The following is a 12,986-nucleotide window of genomic DNA, read 5'->3' as shown; positions in this document are numbered from 1 at the left end:
AGCAGCAAATGTATAAGTTCAAAGCATGTGTGAAGGCCGTAATGTTTGTAAATGAAGAATTCATTCTTACTTGAGAAAAGCATTGACAGATTGTTTGCCTCAATCAACAAAAGTGAGTGATTGTTTTTAAGTGATCAGGGTTTGAGTGAGTGTTTGCCATACAAGCAGCTCAGTGCTACACACAGGTCAATAAAGGGATGCACAAAACACTGGGGTGGGGGGGGGGTATGGTGGCTGGGTTCCAGACAACACAGCTACTAAGCAGCCTTCTTACTGTGCATGAGAGGACACGGAACTAGTCTGAACTGGGGAACCCCAAGGCCTTCCTACTAGTGTTGTTTTACTGGGTGGTCCTAACCTGTGTAAAGGGCTGTTTCCAACTCCCATGACCATTTAGTTTCCCTGTTTAAATTTGTTACTGATTTTGACAAAGTCATGTTTGCCCTAGCACCCCAATATTAAAATATGCTATCACCCTCAAGAAGGGTAGCAAGGGATGATGCTCATACTGTACGGCAGGACAGCAGCAAAGCCATGCCCACGCAAATACAAACATGTACATTCAGCATATGCTGCTACTTACTGGTTTGGGAGCTCCTATGTCATTGCTCTGGGCAGGGTAACTGGAAGAGATCAGCTACTCACAGGCACGCATCCTAGTGGAAGGCTTGTGGCCTCTGTTCGGCTTGGAAGCAAATCCACTGACACAGCAAGAGATGCAGGGGGAAGGAAGTACCCAGGTGTTTCTCATATAGCTAATTTTATCCCATTGAAAGATAGGAATTGTTGCGCGCTTGCAAAGCATGCTGGGGTTTGTAGTTCTCTGGCACAGTACATGCACCGTAAGAACTGTCACTCCCTTGCGAGGTGAAAGTGAAAACACAGCTGAATGGAGACGGCATGGCCTCAGATTATATGTTACTCACCTCATTTCTTCTCACTGTGATATTGGACCTTGAAGGAGAAGAAACTAAACAGAAGTAACTTTGGAGTCAAGAATCTGAAATCCACTTTTTCTGCTATTGATTCCTCTTGTGGGTCTATTTTGTTTTGTGGTTTAAAGGGCTTTGGTGATCTTTAATCTCCACATTAGGACACTGAATAAATAACTGCTTAAACCTATGTCACGTCTCTCTCTGATATGTCAAAGGTGACACTGTCATTTCCCTCCCACCCTCTCTCTCCCTCCATCCACACTGAAATATGCGCATGATGACATGTGTGCTGCTTTTACTGCTGGCTACCTTGTACCAGGCATTCTAAAAGATGGCTCCTAAATATTTAATATATAGATCATTACCCAAAAATGTATCTTATCAATGATTCATAATTTATGTACATTACACAATTTTTTTTAAAAAACCTGTTTTCCTATTTCAGAAAAATTAAAGCACTAAACATTCAATGATTCGTTCAAACCAATGATAAAATATAGCACATAACTCTGTATGCAATAACAGAATCAATATCTTAAATAGATCAAACTACCCACAGCAATAAAGTGCAACATTTTACAAATACAGTGGAACAAACAATAGTGACATTTACTGTTTCGGGACCAAGTAAGGAGAACAAATAGCACTTTAGTTTTTAATTGGTAAGTGATCATTCTGAACTGATTCAGGTCCCTGCAGTTTACACTTGGGTTAATAAATGCAAATGTTTCAGTATGTCACTGGCAGTGCCAACCATGACAAATGCAAAGGCGGAGAGGGTTCTGGCCCTCTTCTGTTCCCTGCCTGGCATCCTGAACCATAAAGGAGTAGGCTCAGCACAACTTCATTGCCAGGTTGTGCCCTTTTGATTTTCCGCCCCTGGTGCGTACAGACATATTGCCACCTGCCAGCCAGAGACTGGAACTATTGACTTGGTGGGGAGAAGCTATGAACAGTTAACAGAGGCACAAGGGCTGCAGTACTCCAGAAATTCCCCTCTCCTTCCATAGCTTGCAACAATCTTTTTGGGTATTGTTGCCTTCTGACCCACCTGTAAAGCCACAGCCCACAATCGTCTTCAGAGACACGTGCTGAGTTCTTGACTCCACACTACAGCGATGTGTCAATTATTTTAATCTCGGCTGATGACCTTAAGATGGCACAAATATTTGCATTCATTATTAGAGGCCCATTGCTGCAGCATCTGGACCAATTGAAGATCAACTCTCTGAAGCAAACATTTTGCTGGACTCTATTTCTATTACAGTATTTGCAAGAGAATTTACTTCAGCGATTAGTCTGTGAAACTGGGGTGGGAGGGAGGGGCACGTACCTTGGCCTCATGCATTTGATGAAGTGTCCTGGATGTGTCATGCTCCATAAGCAACAACTATTTGGTGGTGTCGCCGGAGTAGAACACCTCTTTTGTGTTCACTTTCTAGCAAGTGCTTCTCAGTGTTAGAAATGTAAATGAAAGACAGAATTGGATCAGTACCATTTCCAATTTTTTTTTCAAAGTAACAAGATAATCAGATCCCTCAGCTCAACTCTGCCCTCAGATGCGCGCAGCGAAATCAAAAGGTAGTTGCACACAGAGTTAAAGATGAGATTTTGCTTTATAGGTGCAGACAGCCTGTATACCAGCGGTACCACACCCTTTAGTGGCCAGCACTGAAAGCACTGCCATTGCCAAGCAGCCTTTAAAGGCCAGGGAGAAGAGGGCTCCAGAACTTTCACCACAATACTCAGGAGAAATGGTTACTTGGTGTAACTCTGGTTCTTTGAGCTGTGATGCAAACGTCTATTTCATTAACCCCCCCGCCCCTTCGTCCCCTCTGCACCAGAGTCTCATCTCTTGGGCATTCAGTGCGGAAGAAGGGAGGGAGGGCCGGGTGGTGCTGCCTCATACAGCCAGGGCTGGGAGTATGGCCTGGAGCATCTCTGTACTTCTGTGGGTACTTCTAGGCAAAATTCTCTGGCGCCAGCGCGCGGGGTGCGTATACACCTAACTGGGATACACAGCTGCGTCTGCTCGAAGGAGAACGCCGGGCTCTCAGCGCGGGTGTTTGTAGTCAAGGAGAACTTTACAGCTTCCAAACAGCACAAGTTGTCAGAGCAACAACAGCACTCCAAGCCCAAAAAGCTGGGCATTATTAGAAACAGCAGCACTGTCTGATGGAGACGAATGATGAGAAAACATCCTGAGCCAACTTGAAAACAACTTCTACACTAAGATGCTTCAATTAAACTCAAATTATTTCCGGATTTTATGACATTTCCAAGTCACTCACTCACTTTATGTACTAAATCAGGATATTTGGATCGGCTCTGGAACATAATGTGTCATACAATCTGATATGTGTTTATGATAACTAAAACACACTATTACTACTATTCCTTTAAAAGAATAGAGAGCAGCACTGTATTTATTGCCTCGGCTAATATCTTATCCTTAAAAATTACCTGCCAAGGAATCTCCCAGGCTGGTGTTATTCAAGGCAAGACTAGACAGAAAACCAGTCGGATTTTGGTAGAAATCTAACATATCTGGTTGCAGGGTGCAGTGTAGATGGCACTTTAATGCATCTACTCTATCTTTTAAGTGTAGCTCTGTAGATTTAAAAGAAATTGAGTGGTGCCATTTACTGAGAGGTCCCTTCTGTAAATTTGATACAAGACATTAGCTGAAAAGATTAGATTTGATTTATTTTATCCCTTATGTTAGTTATAACCAAGAAGATATCCACTTTCAAAGGTTAAAAAACCAAAGCCATCCTCACTGGGTGGAAAAAATGCATGTGGTGTGAGAACGAGAGCCTGCAAATCGTACAGCTCCAGTCAGTAGTGGCATCAAGGACAGTTACAACTTGGCATCATTTGGGTTGTCTGGGAGGTTGGTCTCTCTCCATTAAGGCAGGATTGGATTTAATGATGACGTCTGCACTCCTGTGCAATGAAGCTCTAAGAAAGCCCACCCCTTGGAAAGCAAAGCACTATATTCTAAACACAAGAAAAGACAGAGACCATCAATGAGCTCATCTGCTCTGGACAGCTGATTGGGTTTTGTGTTAATGAGCAGAAAGGTAGCAGAGGAGTCCAGCCCTCGGCTTGAAGGGCTTGCGCTAACTGAATAAAGCCACAGCAAAGCTCAATCCTCTAATCAACAGCTGCACCGTTCAATGGGATAAATGACAGTTTATCAAGCTGGGACGTAGCTACATCAGTGCAAATGGTTCAGCTGCACCAGGGCTCACAAGGATACAGAGGGGCAGGGGGGCACTCAGATCTAGCTGCATACATGTATCCCTATTCATGCCACTGGCAGAAGTTCAGCCATGCCACACCACAGTGGAAAGGGGCCACCGGAGGTGAGCGGGTCCCGGGATAGGGAGGCAGCTGGGATTGGGGGCCCCTCCAGCTAGGGCAACCTCAAGCGTGAGCAGTCGGCAAAGATGCACAGAAGTGGTGTGTGTGTGGGGTCACAGCGATGAGGGTCGTGAGGGGGAGAAGGGGCGGATATGGGAGATGTGCCCCCCATTTCTAGACATGGAGCCCCAGGTAAAAGCATTGGCCATTTTGAGGCAGAACTGGCTGAGCTGGAAGGCTGGACTGGAGCTGTGGAGGATGGGGGAAAGGGGTTGGAGTGGTGCTTGGGAGGGGTTCTGGATCAGAGCTGGGGTGATGGCTGGAGTAGGAGGGTGGAGTAGAGCTAGAGCAGACAAAAGGGAGACCTGGGGGAAGACTTGTGGGGGCCTGAAATTAGGGTGAGAGGTGGCTCAGGGAAGCAGGGGGCTGGAGGAGTGATTGGATCAGGGCTGGGGGAGTTGGGGGCTGGACTGATGGAGGCTTGAGGGGGGTTGAGAGAGAGCTTGTGGGGCTCAGAACTGCAGGGTTATGTGGGAAGCTAGCAGACTGAAAGAGGGCTGTGAGGGAAGCTAAGCAGGGGCTGAACTGGGTCTGTGGCTGGGCTGGAGGGGGTGGATTTTGGAATCGAGAAGAGGGACCCTAACATATTCTTGCATCTGGGCCCTCTGGGACCTTGCTATAACCCTGCTACCAAGAAGACGGAGCAAGAAGTTTTCATCTTTATAATCAACTAAGGAGACAGTCGCATTCTATTTGAAGCTCCACAGCAACATAAGAAATGACACTAATAGATTCAACATGGTGCCAGATTAACAGAAAATCGCTAATAAAAGCATTAATTTTCTGTGTGTGTGGGCAAGCTGGAAAATAGAGCCATGGAATTAGGCAGAGCAAAGAGAGAACATGTGGTAGAAAGGAAAACAGACGACAAATGAGTGGGTGATACCTGGAGGCTGAATGGTCACTGTCCAACAGACATAACAATTGCTGGTGATGAAACATGGAACAAGGTCAGACAGTGATGAACACAGGCTTGATTTTTCCATATGGTGTTTCCATGAATGAGTGGAAAGATTTCAGTGGTAACCAGTCTAACAAAATACATCCAAGTACCAGTCTCTTACGGGTTTTCTCCCTCGGATAAGCCATCAGGATTTACTGATTAACATCAGGACATTAGCATTCATATCCTGAATTAAACCTCTCTGGTCATTTTTTGTGTGCAGACTGCACTAGCCCAAGGGTTATGTAAAATTCATTTTTGCTTCGGACTCTAAATAAGATTCAGAAGAAATTGCCAGAACTGGAGGATGGCAGAGCGGGAATGTGACTTTGCTATTAAGTCCCCAAAGAACAGCCCTGTTCTACATATTCTCTACAGGGAATAATAGGTCATGCAGTTTCCCAGTTGTATAAATATGTGGATTTTGGGTTACCAGTGATAGGTAACTGAATGTATTGACTATTCTTTCTTTTAAAATGGGAGGCAAATCAGCGAAATCACATAAGCAAGAAATAGATACAAGCTCTGAAAAATCTGTATTACATCCATCAGAGCAAATAAAGAGTGGGAACATATAGAGACCCTTCATCTGAGTTTACTACAAACTGCAGTTTTTTATCTCACCTAGATACAGGGAGCACTGTTATGAGATGAGAAAAATGGATATTTCAGGGCATAGATTGTACCACTTGAAAGATCTAAAGAAAGGCACCCACATTCATAACATTTCAAATCCAACTCTTATACAAGACTGTCCTTATAGGACATCAATCACAAGATGAGGGAAACTGTACACTATTTTCTAGTAACACACTGCCAATCGCAAGACAAATGCCAGATGTCACAGAACAAGAAGTAACCATTTTTCAACTTGTGAATGTCTTCAAACATATTACAATGAAAGTGTGAAAAAAAGATCCTTTCAGCTTCATCTGTTTTGACAGATGCCAAAACTTGGAGCATGGCATTTTATCTTCATCCTGCAATAATCTTTATGAAACTTAAACAAAGCTGATGGTGGCTCCAGCCTAAAATTACACTCTTCACTGCACAACACACAAAACATTTCAAGCAGTCTGGCTATTGCAGGAGAAAAGATGTGCCCTTAAAAAAGGAGAGGACAAGTCTGAGAAGATAAAAGTGCTGTGCCATCTGACATTAACATGGTCCAGTTCATATCGCTTCTAATTGGCTCAGTTTGTCTTCTTACTGCACTCTGCAGTATCACTACTGACTACCATTAGTAGGCAGTTATAGGCTGCATGCAGCTTTTTTTCCAATCAAGAGCATAAATTCTAAATGCTGCTTGTGTAAATTCATTTAGCCCATTATATTAAACAGATGTCAAGATGCTAAATCTTCCACTGCAGCGGAAGTGTATCCCCAAAGGTCATTTTCAGTAGAGACATAAAATCTTGTGTAATCACTGGTATTTCTAATATGCCCGTCACTGCAGCATCTGGCTTTCTGCATGCCCTTAAAACTGGAAGCAGTAACTTTTCTGTTAAAATGTATGTGAAATCAAAATATACTGTACTCTTTGGGGCTTTTCATCATCCTAAAGGACAGCAGGTTAGAGGACAGAATGTGTAGGTCCAAAGGGAGACAGAAAAAAAACAGTCTGACACCACTGATGTAGTTACAGCCCATTGCATGAAGGCAAAATCTGAAATATTTAGGAAAAGGGGATATATGATTTTGGGAAGCCCTCAAGTGCCACAGTGAAGGATGTGATATAAAAACCCAGAGAATGAGAAACTGTCCCAAATCATCTGGTCCATAAGCAAAGATTGTTATACAATTTTCCCAAGACATTCTGCTTGTCTTTAAAATAGGACATACAGATTTTCCTGCCTCTTATTCTACAGCTAACATATCCTCTACTGCAGTCAATACAAAAGCCAATCTCCCCTCTCCATTTCTGTTGCCCTACAGTAGGCTTCCTCTGTGGTGCCCTGAGGTATCAATGGAGTACAGGATCATGTACGATATTTCATTGCGTAACATCTTGTGTAGGAGTTCAGCATCACAGAACTCCATTTGGGAGAAAACCCTAACAATGGTGATCTTAGTGATGCTTAATAGAACTCTGAAACATCAAGGGGTAGTGTAATATCAGTGTAAAGATCCCCACTATCAGTCTGACGATGAAGTATTAGCGTTCTCTCACTTTGGCTAAGGGGACAAGAGCATGGGTCCCAGGGTTCTCATTGTGGTGCCTGGGAGATGATCAGCTATGCAGATTACACACATAATTTAATTAAATATCACAATGAAGACAGTAAAGACAGTGGGTCAAATCCTGTCTTTAGTTACACTCTCTGCAACCCCATGTAGGCTTAAGTGGGATGTAACTGATGCCCAAGCTTTTTGCTAGCATGCTACACGTGAAGGAATGAATTCACCTGATTACCTCTGACAATGGAGAGAGATGAGGTAGGCGAGTTAAAAACTTTTACGGGAGCAATTTCCAGTAAAAGCTATTACCTCAGCTACCATGTGTCTCTCATCACCTGGGACCCACACAGCTACAATACCACTTTGGAAACTGAGATTTGCAGTTTTCTTTCTTTACCAAACCATAACCAGGTTAATGAAAACACCTATTAAAATGCCTTTTTTTTTTGCTTAATTATTGAGTTCTCAATCCTAGTATAAAGAGGAAACATCAAATTTTAAAATTTGAATTCTGAAATTTAATCAAAGATCAAAAACAGCTGAAATTTTAATTTAAAAAACATACAATTCAAAATCTTTTTTGCAAATAGCAACAATTTTTGTAATAAAATCCAGTAGATAATTACTAACATTTTGCTGAAATTTACTGAAAAATATGTGATTTTATCACAGACCTGCTTGCGTGGCCCATCCTGTCATATCTTAGATCCTTGTACAACACCCGTCACCACAGTATCTGAGCACCTCACCATCTTTACTGTATTTATCCTCACATTATCCCTGTGAGTTAGGACAGTGCTATTATTGCTGTATTACAGATGGGAAGCTGAGGCACGGCCAAAGTGACTTGCCCAGAGTCTCTGAGAAAGACAGTGACAGAGTACGGAATTGAACCCATGCCACTCAAGTCCCAAAATGCTTTAAACACTAGGCCATACTTCCTCCTCTTCATGTCCTGTAACTATGCTAGCTAGGTCACAGCATGGACAGCTTTCAAATTAGCCCTGGTTCTTGAATTCTAAAGAATAAAAGAAAGGATTTTTTCCTGCAGCCATTTGGGTAAGTGCATTACCATTAGCGACAAACTATACAATGGAAGCTTCCTTGTCAACTGTACCGAAGTTCTAAGTATCAAAGTCTCACTGAAGCTAGCCCCCCAGTAAGGTCAATGGGAGTGCAAACTAGTGGGTCCCACAACTTCTCTCCTATGAAATAGGAGTAAACTATGTAATTGTGTTTAAAAAGAAATCTAGTAACATAATCCAGCAGGGATTACTGTATTCTCTTGTACAGCTTTGTTCTAATATATATATTTTTTTTAAAGAGAAATTTGAGGACATATGAAAAGGTACAGCTCGAGGTACCATTCCTGGTCCAAAAATGATAGCAAAAAAATCCAATATTCAATTAGTCTAGCTTTTTACTGTTAAATCCATTAGTTACAGGAACAGATACTTGAAAAACTAGCTCTGAACAGTTCGGTGCTATACTGTGACAGAATATTAATTACGGCATTGAATGCTGGCCAGAATATGCTACAAGTACAGAGAAAGTATGTACAGTAGCTGTTCAAATAATTATTAAAATAAAAAACAAAGTATGGAATTGCTCCTATCTGCAGAGCATAGTTATACGGTAATAGGCAGTGGCCCAGAGAGCTAGTGCTCATACAGTACATAAAGCACTATACTGTAATGAACAATTCTACTTGATTTCCTCTCCAAAGGACCAGACAATAGAATTACCTTCATTTTAATTTGCAGTCTGGCCCCAGAGCACTGCTCTTTGTTATTGCTGTAATGGTGCCCGTATGCCCTGAAAGCCTCTCAGTCAGATGGAGCTACATCGATCTACACCCACTGAGGACCTGACCCAGATCTTACTGAATTCAGAGGTTTGCCATAGTACTAAGATCAAGGCCTAACTAAGGGCCTAATCCAAACTAATGGGAGTCTTCCATTGACTTCAACAGGCTTTGCTTTCAGGCCCTATGGGCCTAACTCTACATGATGCTAAGTGCTCTCAACTCCCAACCCAGTGGGAGTGAAGAGTGCTGTGCCCTGAATTCAAACTCAGGTTCTCACAGAGGCCTTCAGCCAAGAATGCCCTCACACTTGTCTCAGAAGATGAAATGCTTGGATCAATCCAAATTTTTTTTATTAATTTTGTTGAGACCATGGGAAATTGGAAATCTCAGTGGTGGGGTCCTCAACCGTTCAAGGCCATGAAGATCATAACCAGCATCTGATCCTGACAACTGTGACTCACTTAGGCCTGATCCAGAGGCCACTTAAGCCCCACTGACTTCCCTGGGCTTTAGATCTGGCTCCCAGGCCCTTACCCTGAAAAGAGAACAATGCTGAGGTGAGCCTTTGCAGTTCTCTTTGCAGGATCAGTGCTCATCAATCCATATGCATGCAGTCCTGCTGAAGTACCACCTACCAATTTAATGAGCTTAATGGAGCTGGTTTGGGGTATACAGGTGGGCAGGATTGGCAGCCATTTTAACCTTTTCTTTTGACATATAACAGCAGCTGGAGTAACAAAGGCTGTGTACAAAGAGCTGGACCCCAAAAGTGGTTATGATTTCAGCGCTTTAGGATTAACTTTTTAAAAAATACAGTATGTAGCTGCCAGCACCCAACAGACAAAAACTGTATCAATACACACAAAACAAAATACAGTTAAATCCTCATAAAGAGAGACAAAGCCTAAAATGTGATCAAATGCATAATTTTGGTTTTTAGTTTTTAAAAAAGCACACAATTTATAAATGCCAGTTTGCATCTCCTTACTTGGTTTCAAAACAATGTCCAGAACACACAGCACAGCTCAAAAACATGTTGCTCATGTTGTAGAAATTGGCTTCTCCTAGGCATTACCGAAGCTGAAATTCCTTCAGTGAGGTTGCTCCTCTCAGTCAGTGCTATCAACCCCATGATGCCAGTTATCGTAAACATTGCATTTTTGCCCCTTTGTCTTCATAAATGATTTTCTATAAACTCTGAATAAAAGACGCAGTTTGTCATTTCAGCTACTTTGTATGTCCACTGGGGAAATAATAAATAACAGCCATTTCCACTGAGAGTCATTACGTGGAAGGGGAAGTTTGCAATAGTCATTTCTGAAGAGCATAAATCAGGGAAAGCTGTAATAAATAACAGTGACTGTCAGATGGAAGAACTCAAGAGCCTGTGTTTCACCTCCTGCAGCATGTGTTCAGGGATCAGTTTCCAGCCCTGTCATTGTCTTTTTTCCTTGATAGCGCCCATCAAAACCGATGATTTCTATAATCTGTAAGTTTATTGGCAGCAGTCATGCGGTTCAGGAGAGGCGCATGAGTAGCTGCGGTTAGGTGGAGTCCATCTGGCTGACAGGTACCCAGCGCTGCTCGGCGTTCCGTCATTCCTCGGCTGCAAACCAGGCGTTTCTCATCGAGGATGGCTAGATGGTATTCACAGAAATCAATCAATGATGCCACTTGCTCATGAAGTGGGAGTGACTTGTATCTTCTTTGAGCCAGGCAAAAGAAAGCTTCTACGAAGGCTTGCAAGCACATCCCTTCAAATAAGAAGAGAGTTTACATTAGAATCGTGGCACAGACTTCTCTCATATGCTGCAGCCTTTTAATCTAATATGTCTCATTTCTATACCCCTGTTCATCCCAAAGAGTGGATGTGTGTACACACACACACACACACACAATTAGTTAACTCCTTTTTAATTCAAGCAGCAACTGCCTAGAATGATCACAAACAAAAACACCCATCCTCTGCCCTTCAAAGACCAAAATGAGACATTTTCCTTGTATTTGACACATAAATCAAACAGCTCAAAGATTTAAAAGAAGTGTCCCAGAATAGCAAACATGCTCAAATTGGGTTATAGATGGGTGACATTCCTGAAAGTAGAAGCTATTCGTAAGGATATGCTGTGATCTCTACAAGCATCAGTCTGACCTGATAGTCTGGCATCTGGAGGTAAATGGCTACAGGAACTATTGATTCTAAGAGTTTGTGAAATTGAATTGACACAAGATCATCCCTGATTCTTGTTGCTTCAGACATTACATTGAAATTGAGTCTGACACATACTCACATGATGAGCTCCAGAGAATATAATTTGCCCAAGGAAAAAACAAGTCATATGTGCAACTGAAGTGTGTCATTTTAAACTGCTTTCTTAGAGATGGGACCAAACCAAAATCTCAGATCTGAATACACTCCAGATTTCAGGGTGTTTCAGTTTCTGGCTCTGTAAACCTGGCCCCATTAATGGGTGCCCTCAGAAATGTACAAGTGAGATATCCTAAACTTCCTGTCCTCTCTGCTGACACTGCCCTGTGCAGCCATCCATACCTGGCCTTTCTGCTGAGATGCCCACTAAGGCTACCAATTAGTGACAGTCCTGGTAGTGGTGTTGGCAATGTGGACACTTCTCTACTAGGAACTGGACTGTGACTCACCAGCTTGTTTCACATGTGTCACCAAACAGCCATCAGATGGTAACAACTTGGTCTCCACTGACCTAGGCTGGATTCGAACTGGCACCTGGAAGTGAAAGGCTGCATGGTTCCACCATCACTTCTTTCAGCAACTCAGTCCCTCCATTTTTTTGTAAATTGTCGCTCTGTTGTTGCACATGCAAAAGCACAACTTTCCAGTCCACAATTCTTTGCAGCCGCTTTTCCTTTCTAACTAAAGGGGGCCACAAATGGGAGGCTGGGGCCTGGTGGGCCACATAGCACTTCAAAGGCCAAGTGCAAAGACTGGAGCCTGCATGTGGGCACAGATGGGCTATTCAGCTCATGGTAGCTCGGATGGGTTCTCTGCAGCAGCAGCTGGCCTACTTTGGCTTTTCTAAAGTCTCTTTCTCTGGCTCCAGGGAAAGCTGCTCCTGCAATGGTCTGGCATTCTTTAGCTGTTTCTTGTCAGTCCTTACTGCACTAAGGGCTGGTACTTTGACTTGAATGTTCTTCATTAAGGGATTGCAGATGAATACTCGGATTCTCTCTCCTCCCCAACAACAGCCCTTAGCTCCTGCTGCCTTCTTCACCCCTGCCTTATACATTCAGCTGAAACACCAGCGTTAACTCCTCTGCTTTCATGAGAGGTGCCCTGAGATCTTTAACAACCGGAAGGGGTAAGAAGCTCAGATTTCTCTCATCCAGGAGATGGCCCCCCGCAGCCACACACAGAGTATAGTACGGACACAGAGGCAAGAACCCCTTACTGCCTCCAAAAAGCTGGGTTCTCCTTCAGGTCTCCTATCCAAGTACTAACTCCCACCCCTTCTTAAATGTGTAGGATGGAAAGTTCACATCCCAAGGTGGGACAAAGGCACATCGCTGAGGTGCATGTGTTCAATATGTTATTCTAAAGGACTGGCTTCCCCAGTCCGCTCCAAGAAAAGAGTCTGCTAACATTACTTGTGGGACTTTTCTACATATCTCCCAGGTGAGTGTGTAATTTCACTGATCTCAGGAAAGAGATTCTGCTTGACCT

At 43.1% G+C, this 12,986-nt stretch overlaps 1 protein-coding gene across 4 annotated transcripts in view; it reads right to left on the bottom strand.

The window, feature by feature from the left end:
* Positions 1–7,995: 7,995 nt before the first annotated feature.
* The window catches only part of TTLL11 (tubulin tyrosine ligase like 11), a 209,957-nt gene continuing 204,966 nt past the window's right edge, over positions 7,996–12,986 (bottom strand). For all 4 annotated transcript variants that reach the window (XM_050926831.1, XM_050926828.1, XM_050926829.1 and 1 more), the window contains one exon: positions 7,996–11,043. In XM_050926831.1, the coding sequence (XP_050782788.1) occupies positions 10,754–11,043 (290 nt within the window). In that variant the 3' untranslated portion in view covers positions 7,996–10,753. The remainder of the gene's footprint in view (positions 11,044–12,986) is intronic.

This window comes from Gopherus flavomarginatus, chromosome 17 (genome assembly GCF_025201925.1).
Source record: "Gopherus flavomarginatus isolate rGopFla2 chromosome 17, rGopFla2.mat.asm, whole genome shotgun sequence".
NCBI classification, from domain to species: domain Eukaryota; kingdom Metazoa; phylum Chordata; order Testudines; family Testudinidae; genus Gopherus; species Gopherus flavomarginatus.
This window is presented reverse-complemented; position numbering and strand designations above follow the sequence as displayed.